General features: G+C 52.7%; 1 protein-coding gene across 4 annotated transcripts; it reads left to right on the top strand.

Annotated features, from left to right (window-relative positions):
- Positions 1-1836: 1836 nt before the first annotated feature.
- Positions 1837-16833, top strand: KLF15 (Kruppel like factor 15). 4 transcript variants are annotated; one of them, XM_036009380.1, is made up of 4 exons: positions 1855-2076; positions 5614-5671; positions 6622-7707; positions 15711-16833. In XM_036009380.1, exons 2-4 carry the CDS (start codon positions 5667-5669, stop codon positions 15877-15879), a joined length of 1260 nt encoding a protein of 419 aa, XP_035865273.1. In that variant the 5' UTR covers positions 1855-2076; positions 5614-5666; the 3' UTR covers positions 15880-16833. The 4 variants fall into 4 exon arrangements, with proteins under 4 accessions (XP_028379899.1, XP_035865273.1, XP_035865275.1 ...); XM_028524098.2 differs by lacking the exon at positions 5614-5671 and having other exon boundaries at positions 1837-2076; XM_036009382.1 differs by lacking the exons at positions 1855-2076; positions 5614-5671 and adding an exon at positions 2098-2437 and having other exon boundaries at positions 15711-15879.
- The last annotated feature ends 1719 nt before the right edge of the window (positions 16834-18552 follow it).

The following is an 18552-nucleotide window of genomic DNA, read 5'->3' as shown; positions in this document are numbered from 1 at the left end:
AAAAAGCAACAAAGCAAAAAAAAAAGAATACAATTTTCTCCTTGTGATAAAAACTCTTAGAATTTAACGTTCCTATGTGCCATACAGTAGTGTTAACTGTAGCCATCCTGTTGTTTATTATATCCCTAGTACTTATGTATGTTATATCTGGAAGTTTGTACCTTTTGGTCAATTTCCTCTAATCCCTCTCCACCCAACTCGGACTTGTGGTAATCACAAATATAATCTTTTTTTTCCCTATGAGTTTGTTTATTGTTGTTTTTTTTAGATTCCACATATAAGTAAGATAATTCAATATTTATCTTTCTCTGATTCCTAGTTTTTGACCAGCCATGTGACAAAACTTCCTTGTATGCTGAAATTGCTATGGATGTCTTTGTTTTTGAGCTTCTTCTGACATTTTGGTGTGGTTTTCACTCAGTGGATTGGGCTGGGGTGTGTGAGGAGTGGAAGGATGGATAGTATGCAGGCAGATGGATAAATGCTGTGAATGTGCTGGGCTCCCACCTTCACAGAGACAAGACAAGGAGTCACTGAACTGTCCACACCTCTGCATAAAACTGTTGAAGTCCACCTGTTCTGCTAATGCCAGCCAAGGCTGTCACATAGGTTCAGACAGTGCAGAGCATCTCATCACCATCCTCATCCTCAACACGAGTATCCTCTAAACCCGGATGAAGCCTGGGTTTGGGTCCTGGTGCCAGCAGGAGCTGCATCCTGAGAAGGTGTTGGGGGGAGGATCAGGATCCAGGGGACCAGGGGGGGCATAGCCCCACAGCATTCTAGAGTCCTAGCTATGAGTTCCTGAGTTCCATCTCTAGCAATGTCCTCAGGAAGGGGCAGGGGAAAGGCTTTCCAACTCCCAGGACTGAAGAGGAAAGGACGTCAGCTCTCTGCCCAAGTCTCTGGGTTGTCTGGAAGATGCCCTCCTTGCCTCATTCTTTCTTCTCTCCTTACAAGCTGTGTGACCTGGGGTAGATATTTTGGCTTCTCAGAGCCTGTTTCTTCATCTGTAAAATGCTTGGCTGAGGATCCAACAGCAGTGTGGGTTAAAGTGCCTAACCTTCAGCTCGTATGTTTCTCTGGGGCAAGTCAACCTGAGCCTCCCTCTTCCTATCTCTGAATTGAATGCGAACACGTCCGGGGATTGCTGCAGACTACAGAAGACTGCGAAGCACGCTGCTCAGTTTTCAGGAAAGTGCCTCAGAGTCAAGTGTCATAGATTTGACGCAGGGACCAGCGGACCTCCTCAAATTTCTCAGAGCTCTAGTGGCAGCACAGCGAGCGCCCCTTTCCCGGGGTAACTGTGGTTCCTTAGCAGAAAGACTGTACCGTATTTTTCCAACAATACGCTCCTCAAAGGCAGGCGCCCTACTTTATCTGGCGTTCAACAGGGAGACACTGTGGCCAGTCCTGGGCTGCCGGTGGGAGTGGGGTGGAGGACAGACCTGGTCAGGGCTCAGGGCTACCCCCGTCCCCAGTACTCGTCCCCAGTACTCGCCTAAGTCGCCCAACCCGGTGCAGACTGCACTTCCGGGCTATCTAGGGGTTCTCGCAGGTCCCGAGGCCTATCTCACATTCTCACTTGGGGACTAAGGTTTAGAAGCTGACCCCCGCGGACTCTGCGAGTCCACGGCTAGGGTTGGGGAGCCGGGATGTGCCCTGGGGGATGAGCGCCGGGCATATGGCTGTGGAGCTTGTGGGGCAGGTGACTCGGGAACGCAGAGCTGCTGGCGCTGGGCCCCTTGTTGCCAGGGGTGGGGTCGGAGGCGGGGCCGGGGCGCGTGACGCGCGACGCCGGCCAATCGGGCGCGCGCCCGAGGCCGAGCCTCCTGCGAGCCTTCTCAGCGCCCGCGGCGTCACGTGAACCGAGGGGAGTGAGAGCCCAGAGAGCCGCGGCAAGCTAGTGGTCCGCAGCAGCTATTCGCGGGTCAGCGGGCGAGTGAGTGAGAGTCCGATCGGCGGCTCGGCCCACGGCCGCCGCAGAACCGGAGCCAGACCGCTGCCCTCAGCCCAGCCCGCTGGGCCTCAGGACTGCCGGGGCCTGGCCACCGGCCCGGCGTGAGACAAGTTCAGGTGGGAGAGGCGCGGCGAGGCCGGACAGCCGCGTGGACTCGGCCCCAGGCGTTCAGGGTGCCGACCGGGATGCGGAGGGGGTGGGCCCTGGCCCGCTTCTGGGCGTAAGGCCGGGCGCCCGCGCCCTTGTCCCTTGCTCCGCGAGAGCTTCCGAGGAAATGTCGGAGGAGCCGGCTGACCCTCTGCGCCGGCCTTGGGGGTCGGACAATCCGGTGGGAGAGTGACTCCCAGTTGCCCACGGCAATTTTCCGGCGCAGGTCCGGGCCACCGTCTCGGCGCCTGGCCCCTCTGGTCTGCGCTAGCCTTACAGGCCTGCCCTTCCATATGGCGGACACTCAGTGGGGCCTGGCGAGAGGACCCGGTAGGCGGACGTACGGGCCAGCCCGGGCCGGGGAGGCGGGGGATGGGGAGGCCTGTGGCGGAGGGGTTACTGTCGGTCAGCAGCCGCGGCCTGCTAGGGTGGGGGCGCTGGCCGAGGGCATGGTGCCCAGCGGGCAGCGCTCAGAGGCTGTGTCGAGGGGTCTGAGCGGGCTCCCCAACCTTTTCCTTTCCCACACACACTCACACACACAAACACAGGCGCGCGCGCGCACGGGTACCCACGCTGTCTCCACGCGCGAGTACGTCGCGGACACACTCCCACATAGGCACACCAGCTGCCGTGCACCACGCCCGCGCACACACAGTCACACGGCCTGAATTCGCACCCTATCTTGTACACTCACACTTTCACACATCTCTTAACTCCGACTCCCCACTCAGTCTCCTGGCCAGTTCAACTGAACATTTGCAGAGCAATGGCCGAGGAATGGCGGTGGTGGGGGCAGATATGAGGCCACCTGCACCCTCCCTGGGTCCTGTCCCCTCTCTGCGGTTATATTCCCTATGGAACCCCTGCCCGACACCAGCCCTTACCCCCCCCCCCCCCCCCCCCCCCCCCTCCCTCCAACATTCTTGAGCAAAGAACTGTTTTCTCACCCAATCTCGGGGGAGGGGGGTGGTGATGACAAAATTACCAAATGCCCGAATCCCTCAAATCATCTCCCTCGTTAAGGACGGGGTGGCTAGTGAGGCCACCCTACAGGTGAGAGGACAGGGGTGGGGGGTGGGGGGGAGGAAGGCTCAGCGGCTGTTGGTCCTGCTGGCTGCGCGGGTAGCAGAGACTCTTATTTTGAAGGGCGGCCCCCTCCTGACACCCCCGTGATTTGCACGCTGACCCAATGGCAAGCCCTTGGCCAGCGCTGGGCTTGTTATCAATTACATGTTGTTCCTGCAGCCACTGTGTCCCCGGGAGGATAAACAGCAGGCCTGGTGGGGCAGGGGGGAGTGATTGGGGGGGCCGGAGTCCGGGTTGCTTGCCTGGACAGTGCCCGGAACAGTGCGTCCCCTCCCCCTACACGCAGCCTGGGCCCAAGGCTTCCCTGGCCATGCCACGTGCTGCTATGTTTTAGCTGCTAGAGCTCTACCCTGGCGTGCCCTCTCTCAACATCTCCCAGGGCAGGTTCAGAAAGTCCCTTCTGGTGTCTAAGTGCCTCAGCGTCCAGCCCAGGCTGCTGAGCTCTTCATTTATGACCGTGCTGCTGATTGACCCTGACGGTTCTACAACAGGTCTCATTCTACCCCCCAGGACCCCTCTTCCCCCCACTTCCTGGCTCCCCACAGCAGCACCTTTCACTCACTCAATCAGCACAGTTAGTCAGGTCTTGTTTTAGACTCAGAGATATAGAAGTGGACTGAACAGTTAGAGCAGCTTATATTCTGGTGGGGAGGTAGACAGAAAATAAAGTACACAAATGCATAACTAAGATAGTTTCCCACCGTGGCAACTTCTAATAAGAATATAATGTGGGATGATGTAATAGTGAATGGTCAGTGGAGTCCCCAGTCAGGAGTGACTTCTGAGCTGAGATGGAAATAAGTAAGGTACTCCCACTTGGAGTGCTGGGGGAAGAGGAATCCACAGAGAATCCTTGGTCAGGGTAGTGGCCTGAGGCCCATGAAGCTGGTGAGCTCGGTGCACAGCTAGTGTGGAGTGGAGCAGGTGGAGGTGAGATATGGCAAAGATGAGCAGTGTCTGGGTGCTGGGTGCTGGGAGGAGGCTGTCACATTTCCTTGGGAAACCGTTGAAGGTTTCCCCCCACCCCACTCTACTGCACTTACATATTTCCCTCACTTTTTCTTTTTATATCATTTCATCTGTGAATATCTCAGTTTATATCTGGAAAAAGAAGGCCTCATTTAAAAAGAATGTACCAACTACAATACCATCATCACACTTAAAAATATTAACAGTAATTCCTTGATATTATGGAATATTCAGTTGGTGATCACATTTCAGGGGAGAGTTTTAAATGATCAGGAACATGGTCTGATCTGCCCTTTCCCACCTGTCATGGCCTCATCCCAGGTTCCAGGAAGCCTGGAGTCCCCTGGATTCTTTAACATACAGCAGAGGGGCAGAAAGACCATATGTTCCCCCATTTGAAGGCAAATCTTAATGGCTGGTACTGACTAGCCCTGTGTGCATGCCACCCCTATAGTAACTGCTCAGCATATATTAGCTCATTGGACTCAAAACAACCCGGGAACTAGGCACAGTTGGCAGCATCCCCACTAGACTAAGACACTGAGACATTGTGCCACCTGCTCAAGATCATTCACTCTGCTGATGCTGCAAAGATAGGAGCAGAGTCCCTGCTTAGAGGGTGGGTGACAGGTAAGGGAAGTCTAGGGCCCGGCGTGGGTCTTGCCTAGCTTCACTAGCCTTTACATTATTTGGTGCTTTTATTCCTTCTTAGCACCTGATTTGGTGAATAGTGTGTATTTCAAAACACCCGGTTTTAAGTTCTTAACTGAGTTTTTCAACCAAAAGCCAAATGTCTTGGCAAAACTGCCCAGGAGTACAGACTTGCCAAGGGCATCTACCTTGCCTTGTTTCCTGGAGCTCTGTGAAACTTCCCGGATGAGTGGGGAACTGAGGCCAAAGGTCCTGGGGTTATTGGGGGCATGGAACAGATGGGGAAACTGAGATTTGGGGAGAGCCAGGACTTGCTCAAGGTCACAAATGTTGATAACTGGCCCTGGGAAGCTCTCTGCCCAGGGCTGGGCCTCTTGAATATTGGGCAGTGCTGGGTGCCAGTCCCAGTTGTGGTCCTGGAGACAAAGTACATGCGGGTAGGTGCAGAGGCAATGCCAGGCAGCAGGGAATCTCTGGCTTCAGGTGCAGAATATCCCCAGCCTCAATCAACACTTAGTCATGACCACTGGGTGGGGACAGCGGTCCTCAGAGGTGGCTATGTCACAGACTGACACTGTTGATTCTCCTTGGACACCAGACCTAGCACAGCCTTCAGAGGACACAGCTTTCCCCTCTCCTTTCTGTTGACATTCTCTGAGCTCTTCCTGGGCACCAGCTGCCACACTGGGAATTGGGGATATAGCAGCCACCCTACAGCCCAGCCTGCCATCATGGAAAGCATGGTCTAGTTGGGACACAGGAGTTACCTGGGTCTTTCTGAGGTTGTGACTACTCCATAGGTGCAGGCCAAGGGGGTCTTCTCTACAGGTTCACTAGATGGTTGTGAAGTCACATGAGGTAAGATCTGTCCCAGTGCTTTGGGTCCACCTATGCTCCTGTGAGTTCTCTCATTGGGTAGGGCTCTGTTCTCCTGGTGGTAAAGCCTCAGTAAAATGTCTGATTTTTCAGGCCTGTCCCTCCTCTCTCCTTTCATAGAGGAAGAAGCAGCCAAGCTCAGAGGGGTGTGAGAGCTGGAGGGTAGATAGGCTGCCTGCTTCAGATGAGGAAACAGGGGTGGTGAGGACTGGCATAATTAATGGGTGTTTAATTCCTTGTCACAAACTAGACTTGCCTAATTAAAATATAGACTGTCCAGTTGAATTTCAGATATAGTATTTTAATTAAGTCCCATCTAATATTTGGGATATACTTACATTAAAAATTCAAAGTTGTTCAATTTTTAAAATCTGAAATTCAAATTTAACTGGGCAGCTTGTATTTTTATTTGCTCAGTCTGGCAAACCTACCTAAGCCCCAACAGCACAAGGGTCAAAGGGCAAATAGCCATTCTTCTTGCCCCCTCTGGTGACTCAACAGGAATGAAGCTGAAGTCAGATGTCCTCAGAAATGCAGCAACTCTGATTAACTAGGCAGGGTTTCCCAAACTTGGCTGTTCTGAGGTACAGAGAACCCCCTCACATACCCACTTTCTTGCTCACACTCACTCATACTTATTCACAGACACACATGCTCTTTCCCAGAATTGTTCTGGAAAATCTGTTTGAAAGCAAAAGTACCCCAGGTTGTGCAATGGACTTGGAGAGCACTCTTGCAAACAGGTGGTGCAATTTCAGAAAACATTGTTGCAGACAGAGTTATCCCAGGGTGTGGATGGAGGCAGGATGCAGGCATTTGGCAATGGGCGATGGTAGGCAGGATGGTGGTGGTGGTGGGGTGGGCACAGGCCCACGAGGTGACAGGTGAGTGTGTTGTCCTCCTGACTGGCCCTTCGTTGTTCCTCTCCACAGCCACCAGTGGCACGGCCAGGTCAGCATGGTGGACCACTTGCTTCCAGTGGACGAGAACTTCTCGTCGCCTAAGTGCCCAGTTGGTTATCTGGGAGATAGGCTGGTAGGCAGGAGGGCATACCATGAGCTGCCCTCGCCCCTCTCAGAAGATGACAGCGATGCCTCTAGCCTCTGCTCTTGTGCCAGCCCTGACTCACAAGCCCTGTGCTCCTGCTATAGCAGTGGCCCAGGCACTGAAGTTCAGGACAGCATCTTGGACTTCCTGCTATCCCAGGCTACACTGGGCAGTGGTGGCATTGGGGCCAGCAGTGGTCCTGTGGCCTGGGAGGCCTGGCGAAGAACACCAGCACCTGTGAAGGGAGAGCATTTCTGTTTCCCGGAGTTTCCTGTGGGTGACCCTGATGATGTCCCAAGGCCCTTCCAGCCCACCCTGGAGGAGATTGAAGAGTTTTTGGAGGAGAATATGGAGCTGGGTGTCAAGGAGGCCCCAGAAAGCAACAAGGACCCAGAGGCCTGCAGTCAGCTCCCAGCTGGGCCACACAGGAGCCACCTCCATTCTGGGTCTGGGAGAGAACGCTGTGCTCCCCAACCAGGTGGTGCCAGTGTGGGTGATACTCAGGGCCCAAGTCGGGGTCCTGCACTTGATGGCCCCATCCCCTTGCTGCTGCAGATTCAGCCTGTGCAGGTGAAGCAGGAATCAGGCACAGAACCCTCCTCCCCTGGACAGGCCCTGGAGAGCGTTAAGGTAGCCCAGCTCCTGGTCAACATCCAGGGGCAGACCTTTGCACTCCTGCCCCAGGTGGTGCCCTCCTCAAACTTGAACATGTCCTCCAAGTTCGTGCGCATCGCCCCTGTGCCCATTGCTGCCAAGCCCATTGGGTCAGGACCTCTGGGGCCAGGTCCCACCAGCCTCCTCATGGGCCAGAAGTTTCCCAAGAACCCAGCAGCAGAACTCATCAAAATGCACAAATGTACTTTCCCTGGCTGCAGCAAGATGTACACCAAAAGCAGCCACCTCAAGGCCCACCTGCGACGGCACACAGGCGAGAAGCCCTTTGCCTGTACCTGGCCAGGCTGTGGCTGGAGGTCAGTATATTGGGTGACAAGCTGGGTGGTAAACACTGCCCCTTATCTCTCTATTCCTTTGGGTGTATAGCCAAGGCTGAGTTCTTCACCATTAGATAAGACTGATTAGGAAGGGTTTAGGGGTGGGGAGGGAGCAGAGCTAGAGCTAGCATGGCTGCTCAGAGGTTTTCTTATTCCTCCTGATCACTAAAGCCAGAAAACAACTGGTCTCCAGGCAGGGTTGCTGGAGCTTGTTCTGAGAGTGAGGAGGTTGAGCCAGGGCAGAAGGGCTCTCACAGTCATAACAAGGACAGTTGAGAGTGATAGGGCATGGGCTATGTGCCAGAGGGATTTCAGCTGTGTATGTACGGCTCCCTCTGCGTCTCAGTGCCCCAAAGGGTAAGTACTACCCTTACTCCCATCTTACTGCTGAGCAAATTGAAGCTCAGAGCAGCTAAATAACTTGCCCAAGGTTACACAGCTTTGTAAATGGGATTTGAACCCAAGGGGTGGTTATCAGAGTAGTTACATCCTGAAAATGCTGTTTCCCAACCAGAGGGACCAGCTTTGCTTATAGCCATCTCTGGGCACTTGGGCTAGGTCCAGCCCTTGTTCCCCCAGGGACCTAAATGTATGTTGGAGAGCCACAAAGGCCACCCACAAGGGAGGACCCAGCTGGGTGTGCTGACCCAAAGGTAGAAGACTAACTTCAAGGTTATACTGTGTGTAGCACAGTGGGAGAAACCAACTCTCAAAACACAGGGCCCTTTTTAAAGTTTTCCAGTACTCAGGCAGCATAGCTGGGTGGGACCCAATAGATCTCCCTCCCCTGACCCCCAGGTGCCACTCACCTTCATTGGGAGGGCATGTCCACTTTTTCTGGAAAAGTAGGTAGCCAGCCAGGAGCTTAGCCAGGAGTTTGAATGCTTAGGGGTGCCACAGCCAGGATTTCCCCAGTTTAGGATGCCCCCCCTCACTGGAATCTGACCTACCTGGGAAGGTGGCTGTGCTACTGGCACATCCCTGGGCTTTACTGCTGTGGCTGATGCTACATGTGTGAGTGTGTGAGAGAGCGACATGGCATGCACATCTTTGTGCAGAACTGGATCTTATAAGTGGACATGTGTATGCATCTTGGCTTTTCTCATGTGTGTTCTGTGTGCTGCATGACCATATGCATCTGTGCACATTATTTATGTGTGTGTATCCATGTTGGTGTGACACACAGGAAACAGTTTGCAGCTTTTGTTTTTTGACCAGGCTCGTCTGAGAGCTTGTGAGAGTTAGTCCTCGGGTGGAAGGTGCTCCTCCTGGAGTCCTGGCTAGCGCAGGACAGGAGTTGTGACTGGAATGTTTGATGTGATGCTAGCAACCCATTTCCATAGGTGTGCAGAGCTGACCAGGGAAGGGACTTGTCCCAACAGTGTCTTGGGTTATGGAGGCCCTTCCTGAGTGTGGGCACCTCCCACTCTCAATGTCCCAAAGGTGCCAATCAGCAGACCCGCAGGGCTTCTATGGGAGCCTGTGCTCCAAATGCATAGCCCTGGGTGTCAGTGTTGGTGTTGCATGCCTCTCTGAGCCTTGTGCCACAGTCTGTCAAGTAGGCCCTCAGGTAACAGGTGCACTTGCAGGACAGCTTGTGAGGCCTGATGCTATAGCATGTGTGTAGTGTTGGGTAGTCAGAGCTTGGGGCAGGGAGGAGGCCAGACACATGGGGCTTCAGAAGCAGGTGCTATACTGCAGAAGGGAAAGGCATTGAGATGCCTTGGGTTGGGGGCAGCTGGCTGTAGTGGTTGGAAGCCCCAGCCCTGGTCAGTCTCCAACTTGCTGTGTTCCCTTGGGGTGGCCCTCCTGCCCAAGCCTCAGTTTCCTCATCTGTAAAGTGGAGGGCCTGCTCATTACTTGGGGTTCAAGGGTGCTCAGCAGCATCCCCTTCTTATTGGTAGTATTGTCACTCTCGTACAAGGCCAGAGTCTGAGAAGGGAAGGTTTTCTGCTTGGCCTTCATTCAGGAGGTACTCCAGCTCAGAGGCACCCCCAGACTTTCAGGGACTCCTCTTGGATGCCTTCTCTTGGTGGGGAGCAGGGCTAGAGAGAGGTTGGGAAGCTTGGCAGAGCACTGGTCTGACTCTCATGTTGGCCCTGTCTTCCTGGGAAGCGTCCCCTAGCTGTTGCTGACTGTTGGCAAGTGGTCCATTCAGTTGGGATAGGGCTGGTTGGAGCCACAGAGAGGAAGGGTGCAGTCTTTGGTGAAGGCTGCCTAATTGGCCCCCTCCCCCAGGAAGAGGGGATCTGCCTTCTTCAAGCTGTCTCAGAAAGCAGACAGTACCCTCAGCCCAAAGTACATCTAGAGAGGCAGATCTCAGCCTCACACAGTATCCTTAGGGGGTAGTAAGTTCCTCATGGCAGGAAGTATGTAAACAAGAGTGGGAGTTATGGAGGGAATTCAGCTCTGTCTAAACCTTGGCATTGGTCATCTTGCTCAGGATTCACTTGACGGGGGAAGGCGTAGTGGGTGCCTGGCATGGTCAGGTCCCTGTGAAGTTGACCCTGGAGCCATCCTGCCTCCAAACACTTCCAGGGCTTCAAAGGGCATCCTCAGCTTCTCCCAAGGTCCCCCAGAGTCGGGTCTGGCCTTGCTGTGTACACACACAGCAGAGGCACTGGGAGCCTAGAGTGCCTGCTTCTTGGGAGGGCTGGTACTCTGAGGATTTGAGAATCCCCAGTTGGTCCTCAGTGATTCTGATGCCCTGGGGATGTACACAAGACATGCATGTCCCTTATATGTGGTCATAGCTTTCAAACAAGGGTCAAGGGTGGAGAGAGCCCTTGTAGCAGTCAGGTAGAGGAACAGATCTGGCTTTGAGGCAGCTTGGTCTGGACAAGACAGGAGAAATAATGATAATTATGATTAGGTATCATGTATATTAACCACTTAGTGTATGCTAGACACTCTTCTAAGGTTCTCAGACCTGGAATCCCCTCCATGAGGTAACCTTGCTTGTATACCTCCTGATGTCAGGAACTCATGACCTCACGAGGCTACTCTGGCCTTTATGTGTACTTTGGTGCATTTAAGCTTCTATCTGAACTTCTCATTCTGGCCCATGACCTGCACTACTCTGGCCTGCTGACCTTCCCTTTGCAGGGCAGGCTCCCACCTAGACCTTGGCCCTCTCTGTGCCTTCTGTCTCCAATACTTTTCTTTCAGTGGCAGCTGTAGTTGGTCTTATGATAGTCTCTGCTTTGTTCTGTATATGTCACAAACATTAGTTCACTGAGTCCTCACAATAGCCTTGGAACGTATAAGCACCAATGTGCATTTTACAGAGGGGGAAATGGAGGCCCAGAAAGCCTTCAGGGACAGAGCTAGTGAGTGTGGTTCTGGATCCACCCCAAGGCAGTGCCTCAGCCCCACCCTAACCTACAAATGATATGGTAGGCATGCCTCTCCCACCTGGAGACACCTGCAGCCATGGGCTGGCTTTCCCCTCATTTTCTCTCTCTCTGCACCTGGTATTATAAAGGCTAGTGTCTTCTCTCCCTCACAATGCCATCAGCTCTTTCAGGTGTTAACGCCATGGGTGAGGGGAAAAGAGCAAACAACAGCAGCAGTGATGATAATAGTAGCTCCTCATTTGTGCTAGACACTGCTCTGAATGCACCAAATGCAGTAACTCACAATGCTCCAAACAATTCCATGAGGTATATATTAATATGTTGTCCCCATTTTACAGAGGAGGAAATAAGGCACAGAGCATTTAAGTAAATTCTCCATGGTCACACAACTAGTAAGTCTCAGAGTCAGGAAATAATCTTGGGTTGTCTGTCCCTAATCCCCCATCCCCAGAATGAGGACCTTGCTCCAGCCCCCTTTGCAAGCTTCCAGTGAGGTGTGGCCTGCTAGAGTATTGACAGGACCTCCACCTGCAGCTGCCCTTCAGGATTGCACCACTGCACTCTTGCCTGTCTCCCCATGTGGGGGGCACTGCACTCCCAAGGCTGCCTCTCTTCTTCCTGCTGGTCCTGGTAAACAGTTTCCTCTTCCTCTTACCAGGCTGGTTATGGCCCTGGCACTGTGTCCTGTGCCCTACTCTGTGCACCTTTGTGTGATGAACAGTGTCTCTCCTTGCACCCCTTTCCCTATTGTCACTTGCCCAGATAGTCAGCTCCCACTTCCTTCCACTCTTGGTTCTAAATCCAGTATTCCCTGTCCTTTTTATGGTGTGGTTCTGGCTGGCACCTTGTGGTGTGGTTCTGGCTGGCACCCTTGACAGGGCTGAAATGAAACTTGCCCTATTCTGAGGTAACTGTCTGGGAAGTGGCTGTTTGCCTGCCTTCCTAGAAGTTTCCTTGCTTTACTCTGAGACACAGGTCTTCCTTGTCCCCTGCAGCAGAACATCCTGTTCCAGAATGGCCAAGCAGTTCTGTCCAGAAAGAATCCCTTCCTGATATAGCTAATATGAATATTAATAACTTTCGGCAGCTCTGTGTGATAGGTACTGTTGTCATTCCCAGCAGACACAGAAGGCCCAGAAAAGAGGAGTTGCAGGCCTGAGGCCACAGACCCAGGAGGTAACAGGGACAGGAGTTGAGCCCAGTGGTCTGGCTGCTGGCCTGCTTTCTTGGCCCATGTTACTGCTGACACTACTTGATAAGACATTCTCTGACCCCATCTCTGTAGTCAACAGAATGTCCAAGTGTAGTTGGACAGGTTGTGTGCACTGCACAACTCTAGAGGGTGCCATTGTCATTCAGATCCTTGAGATCTAACTTTGCAATCATAGCTTTCTGGCTGATGGAAGGGGTGCCTTTGCACAAAGACGCTGTGTGTACTAGTGGCGGCACTGATGTTACAAGCTGCTCAGAAGAGTCACCTGGACCTCTTTGCTTCCCTGCCCTGTACCTCAGCAACACAAATCAGGAGTAACCACCCTCACACTCCAGGCCTTTACCAGAGTCTAGGCCCTGTGCTAAGCTCCTTGCTGGTAACAAGAGTTCACAATTGCTGGATGATTGTCATGTGCCAAGCACTGCTGTGAACACTTGTCACCTTTTACAGTCCTCTGAGGCAAATCTGTCAGTGTCACTTCTCTCTCTTAGGTAGGGAAACTGAGCCTCAGAGAGCTTGCCAACTTACCCAGCTTGCTGGCCAGTATGTGCCTACAAAAGTTACATCTTAGTCACCTGACCCCTCCTTCTGTGTGGCTTCAGGTCTCATTGCTGCTGGTTTTTGAGACATTGTGGGTGAGGGTGTCAGGCAGGGATCTTCTGAGGGTTCAATTCCCAGGGACAGGATTGCTCAGATTACAGGATCCTGAGGCAGCAGAGAGAAGGCTTGCAGGTGGGACCAACTTGTTCTCAGGCCTGGCTTTCCCTTGGTGCCCTCATGATGACAGGGGTCCTATGGCCCTCTGTCACTGCCTTTGGCCTCTAAGAAAAGTTCTGGAAGGTGGACAAGAATCCCAAGGTTTTCACTGGACAAATGAGAAAACTGAGGTCCAAGATGGTTTTTAAGTTTGCTCAGGACCATATGGGGCTTCCAGTCAGGTGGGGACCTGAGCACATCCTGCTGTTCTGCTGCTGTGTGACCCCGGCACACCTCTTGTCCTCTTTGATCCCTTACTGTGGTATTGTCAGTTTGATGGGGCTGATCCTGGCTCCCTGGAAGGTGCAGGTACCCCCAGTGCCTGGTGCCTGGGAAAGCTCTGGCACTGTCGATGGCATTTCATATAACTTTCTGCTAACCCATGCCTTGGACAGACACACCTGCTCAGCAGCTGTGTGTCCAACTCCAGCTAGGGCCACATGGTCCTGGCCCAAAAACACAGGTTCAAACTCTGACTAATAGGGCCTGTTGATATTGCTTCCTCCCTGGCACAAGTCTCTAGCCACAGAGGGCCTGGCACACACTTTCTAGCCAGGCTCTGCAGATGTGGCCAGGCCCTCTGTGGCCACCAGGGTAGGCAGGATACAACAGGAAGCTGTACCAGGGCCTTTGCTTGGGCCTTGGCAGCTCTGTCCTTTCCTGTCACCCTGGATCAGGCCCTCATCACTTTGAGTCTCAGTTTCCTCATCTGGCAAAAGGGCTGGGTGATCTTCCTTTATTCTGAAAATATGCAGAGAGCACTGCTGTGTGTCCACCACAATTGGTGCTCAGGGATGGGGGTAGAAGAAACCTGGTCATACTCTAGGAGCAGGGCCCTGTGCACCAGGGGTGGCTGAGCCAGGCTGAGGCACTTGTTTCCCAGCCTCTGGGCCCAGCTCCCCATCTGTGCTTAGGCCCTCCTGCTGCTCACCTGAGGCTTCCCCAGGACTTGTCCTGGTGGGTCCTCCTGCAACTTGGCAGGCTGAGGGATCAAGGCTTCCACCCACAGGGTCAGGCCAGAGGTAGGCCATCACCCCCAACTCATTAGCAGGGTTGAGGACAGCTGTTCTAGGGACAACACCTAACCTACCTCTCACTTTGTGGCCTCAGGTCCAGGAATGGAGCTATTGGGCTTGGCATTCCCGTGTGTGCATGTGTACATGCATGTGTTCATGCAGGCACACGTGCATCTGTGTGATGTGTGCATGTGCATACATGTGTGCACAGCTCTGGAGTGGGCAACATGCATATATGTGTGAGCGCACAGGTGTGTGCAGTACACCCATGTCTGTGGCACACATGCATATGGCATGTGAACACACACATCTGTGCACATGTGTATGTGTGTGAGTGTATGCATGGATGTACTAGGGCTTGAGAGGACTGTCCTCATGATAGCTCTCCACCCTCCTATGGGTGCCCACTGTGTCCACTCTTTCATGTAAATGCACTTACAGAGCAGCTACCATGCAACCACATAGATATGTCTTTTCTCATGGAGCTAGCTGATGGTCTAGTGGCACAGACTGACATTTATCAAAAAGTGGAAAATGAATTTCAAATTGCAACAACTGTTGCCGGGACTGGGAATGAGAGGTACATTGTGCTGTGAGAGCCTAAGATGATGTAGTCCTAGAGGGCTTTCCTGAGGAAGTGACATTTGAACTGGGCTCTAAGGGATGGGTGAGAGGGAGCAAGGAGAAGAAAGGAAGGACAAGTGTTCTGGATAGTGAGAACAGTATGTGTACTTGTCCTGTGGCAAGGGAACAAGGACAGGTCAGTATAGGTGGATCACAGAGGAGGAGAATGTGTGTTTGGAGAGTGGGGTCTCATTGCCCCAGCTAAGAACCAGGGAAGAACCTCAAGTCCCTGAAGTCAGTGACAGCTGAGCCCTGTAGTCCATCTTAGTCCTCTCCTATTAGCAGCCGCTCCTTCCCAGTGGCCTCTGGACTATAGGAGCATTTACCCCTGGGCAGGCTGAGGCCAAGAGAGGGAAGTGTCAGGGGAATCATTTAAACTCTCAGAAGTATCTTGCAGGGGTGTAGTTTTGTTTGGGGACATTTTAGGGAGCCCAGCTTTCAGGAAAACAGGGTCTAGGAGTAGGATGGGGCTCTTTAATGGAAGCAAGAGAAAGGAGCCAAGAACTCCCTACTGAGATGGGGGAAGAGACTTCTCTCCCCAGCCTCACTTTCTCCTCTAGATGGGCTTCTCTATGAAGATCTCCACAGAAGCCCCAAGTTCTGGCCTAAGGAGAGAGCATGAGGCACAGCCTCAGTCAGGGCAAGGTGATCCCACAGCACATGGGAGCGGGTGGGTTTTGGGGTTGGGGTGTGGAGAGTAAGTCAGATCTCTGGTAGACTCGAAAGCCTGTCCCAATACTTAATAGCCTCTCTTAGGCCCAGATTTGTGACGATGGCCTGCTGTGCTGGCAGACCCTTTTGTTTGCAATTCTTGCCATCCTGGAGGACTTGCAAGGACTTGAAACAGTGGATTTTCACCAGTGAATTCAGAAGTACTTGGGTAGCTGAAGCACTGCAAGGGGCTGCCTAGCCCAGCTGGTGGAGCCCTGGGGAACCCCTGCTGGCTTGGGTGTGTGTGTGTGTGTAGGGGGTCAGGTACAGGCCAGCTCGGCCTTGCTGACTGCTGTGTCCCTGTAGGTTCTCTCGCTCAGATGAACTGTCTCGGCACCGGCGTTCACACTCAGGCGTGAAACCCTACCAGTGTCCCGTGTGTGAGAAGAAGTTTGCACGGAGCGACCACCTGTCCAAGCATATCAAGGTGCACCGCTTCCCCCGGAGCAGCCGCTCAGTACGCACTGCCAACTGACCTCCGCCCCCATCCCCATCCACCCACACAACCATTACCACTGCCGCCCACCCCGCCCCATCCCCCATCGCTGGGATCACCCAGATATTTTGTAGCAATAATTTATTTGCCTCCTTCAGAGGGATTTGACAATGTTACCAACCCAGGAGCACGGGTTGGTATGGGAAGAGGGGGTTGGCCTGGGAGGCAGGAACCCAGAGTCCCCCAACCTGCTGCCTTTCCTGGGGAGACCCAGCTCTTGACCTGGAGGCCGGCCTTTGTGCCTTTGCGCCTTCGTGCCTTCCTGCACTGCTGCACAGGCCTCTGTTGCAGTGTCTGGGGGCCTGGCCCTCCTCCCACTGGGCTCTCTGCCTAGGCCAGGGCCAATACTTTATTGCCCAGGAAGATGAAATGTTCAGTTTTGAAATGTCAATTCCCACAGGGAGCCACACTGGGAAAAAGGAAGTAGGCCAAATGCCCTCGGCTACACTGTGATGTGCAGGTGGCTTTGTCCAAGATCCTTCACTTAGCCTGACCACCACAAGTTATGGGTGAGGCTGTTAGGGGTGCAGGACCTGACCTCCTGGAGGCTGCAGGATTGGGGTGAAAAGGCCCCTCTTTGGGGGACTGACAGTGCATGTGCTTCAGTTGAATGTGCAGGGCAACCAGACAGATACAGGTTAGCTCCAGGGCATCTGTACCCAGTGTAGCTCATCCTCTCATCCTGTTTCCAGACAGCAGCCTCTAGGGTCACCTTTCTGGAGGAGAGGGGAATAGGCTGCATAGCGTGTAGAAGAAGCAGATAGAGTCCCCAATCCTGACTTAGAAATGCATTCCTTATTTTGACTAGAAATTAATATCAAATGAACTAGCTTGTTTTGATAGGTTTATTTCACATCCTATGAATGTATGTAAATAAATTGTACATAGGTACATCTACATAAAATCTTTTAATAACATCAGCATTTGTGTAAATTTGAAATTTTAAAAATCTATAAAGCTAGTGTACATATGTTATAATTATGTATATTTTCTTTGGTCCTTCATAAAAATATATTTACTTTGCCAATAAAAAGAAAAAAGAACTCAGTAACTTCATGATATTTATGCACTGTTTCTCTCTGCTATGCCAGGAAACGGGTGATTCTGGGGGCCGAGTCTCAGGGCACATTGAGGTTTGTACCTAGAGGGATACAAAGGCACCTTTGGGGTGAAGCCCCTGGCCCAATGGTACAGGGTTTCCACACAGCCCCACTTTTGGGCTGATTGTTGGTTTTCTTCTTGTTCCATTTTCCTGGAGGGCCGGGAGCTCCTCCTCCTCTTCTCTGTACAATGGCAAATCCAAACCCTATCCCAGCATCACTTATGGGAAGCAACTGCAGGCCAAGCCAGGCCCACAGGGGTCACTACTCTGATTTACTATTAGAGACTCTTGCTTGGCACTTCATAATTTCTACCCACTGTGCAGTCCATCAAGCCTTTATTGTGCACCCAATATATGTACTGTGCAGGGGTAGGGGACAAATCATATCCCCTTCTGGACTCCCCTAGGAAATGGCATATTACTTCTCACACACATGGGTGGTAGTGAACGATTATAGGAGACTTGACCAGTCAGAGGGCTGGTGTATGGAGTTCAGCCACCACCTCCATCCTCCCCAGTTGCTCAAAGCTCTGGGGAGACAAAGTTTCCCAAACTCCTCTAGCTACTTGAGGTCTCTGAGCACTTGCACAGTTGGAGTTTGGACACATTTTAGCAGGCTGGGATTGGAGGTGGTGGGACCAGAGAAGAAGGAAAGACCATGAGCTAGTGAGGTAGGTAGGGAAGGCCAGATTCTGTGGCCACAGTTCTTCTGTTGTGTGAATTGGGAGGTGAGGACTTTCCTTCCAGAGGTGAACATTTATCCAGGATACTGATGCAAGTCAGGGGAAATGTGTCTCAGTGACACCCTCGGAGACTAGCCCTGGGCCTGGGGAAAGGACTCATCCTGTGACCTTTGCCCTTTGCTCCTGATCAGATATACCCTCTGTGGGCAAACATGCTCTGGGGAAGTGAGACATTGATTTCCAGGCACATTAACATAGACTTTCTTCATCCATAAATAAGCAATGCAGCCCAGATAACAGGGACACCAGAGATCGGGACAGTCACTTTGGAGGAGCCTGTGTGCACATATGGGGCACTGACCCAGGACCTAACACCCCTCATCTCAGGGGATGTCCCCAACAGCCTACTTACTCCAAGGTGAGACTGGTCGTATATGATGGGTTGGTTTAAGTCATCGCTCTCAGTCTGGCTCCAGACTCACATGATGTATGTGTTGGCACTTTTGTCATGCATCTTCCCTGGGTAGACAGCACAGCAGCATGAACAGGGCATGGAGGGAAGGGTGATGCCTCTTGATCTTCACTCCCCCTACTTTGGGTGGGTTTCTTAAACCACTCTAGGTTTAAGCTGCTTCACCCTACAGAAAGGGGATGAAAGTCCTCAGGTCACAGCATGGTGAGGAAGGGTAAGTGAGAGTGTGTGTGTGACTTTGAACAGTAACAAGGACTATTTCCAAGCTGTGAACCTACCTCCAGGCCACGTGGAGAGCCTGGGGAGGCAGGGCCTCTGGTCTTGTGCTGCAGCCAGCACCAATGCAGTGTGACGTATGGGAGCACTGGGAATTCTGTTGAGGTACCTAGCTTGCC

Source organism: Phyllostomus discolor, chromosome 9 (assembly GCF_004126475.2).
Source record: "Phyllostomus discolor isolate MPI-MPIP mPhyDis1 chromosome 9, mPhyDis1.pri.v3, whole genome shotgun sequence".
NCBI lineage: Eukaryota > Metazoa > Chordata > Mammalia > Chiroptera > Phyllostomidae > Phyllostomus > Phyllostomus discolor.
This window is presented reverse-complemented; position numbering and strand designations above follow the sequence as displayed.

Coding starts and splice junctions, on each gene's coding strand:
- KLF15 (XM_036009380.1), top strand. Junction 7,708..15,710: donor TGGCCAGGCTGTGGCTGGAG/GTCAGTATATTG, acceptor GTGTCCCTGTAG/GTTCTCTCGCTCAGATGAAC.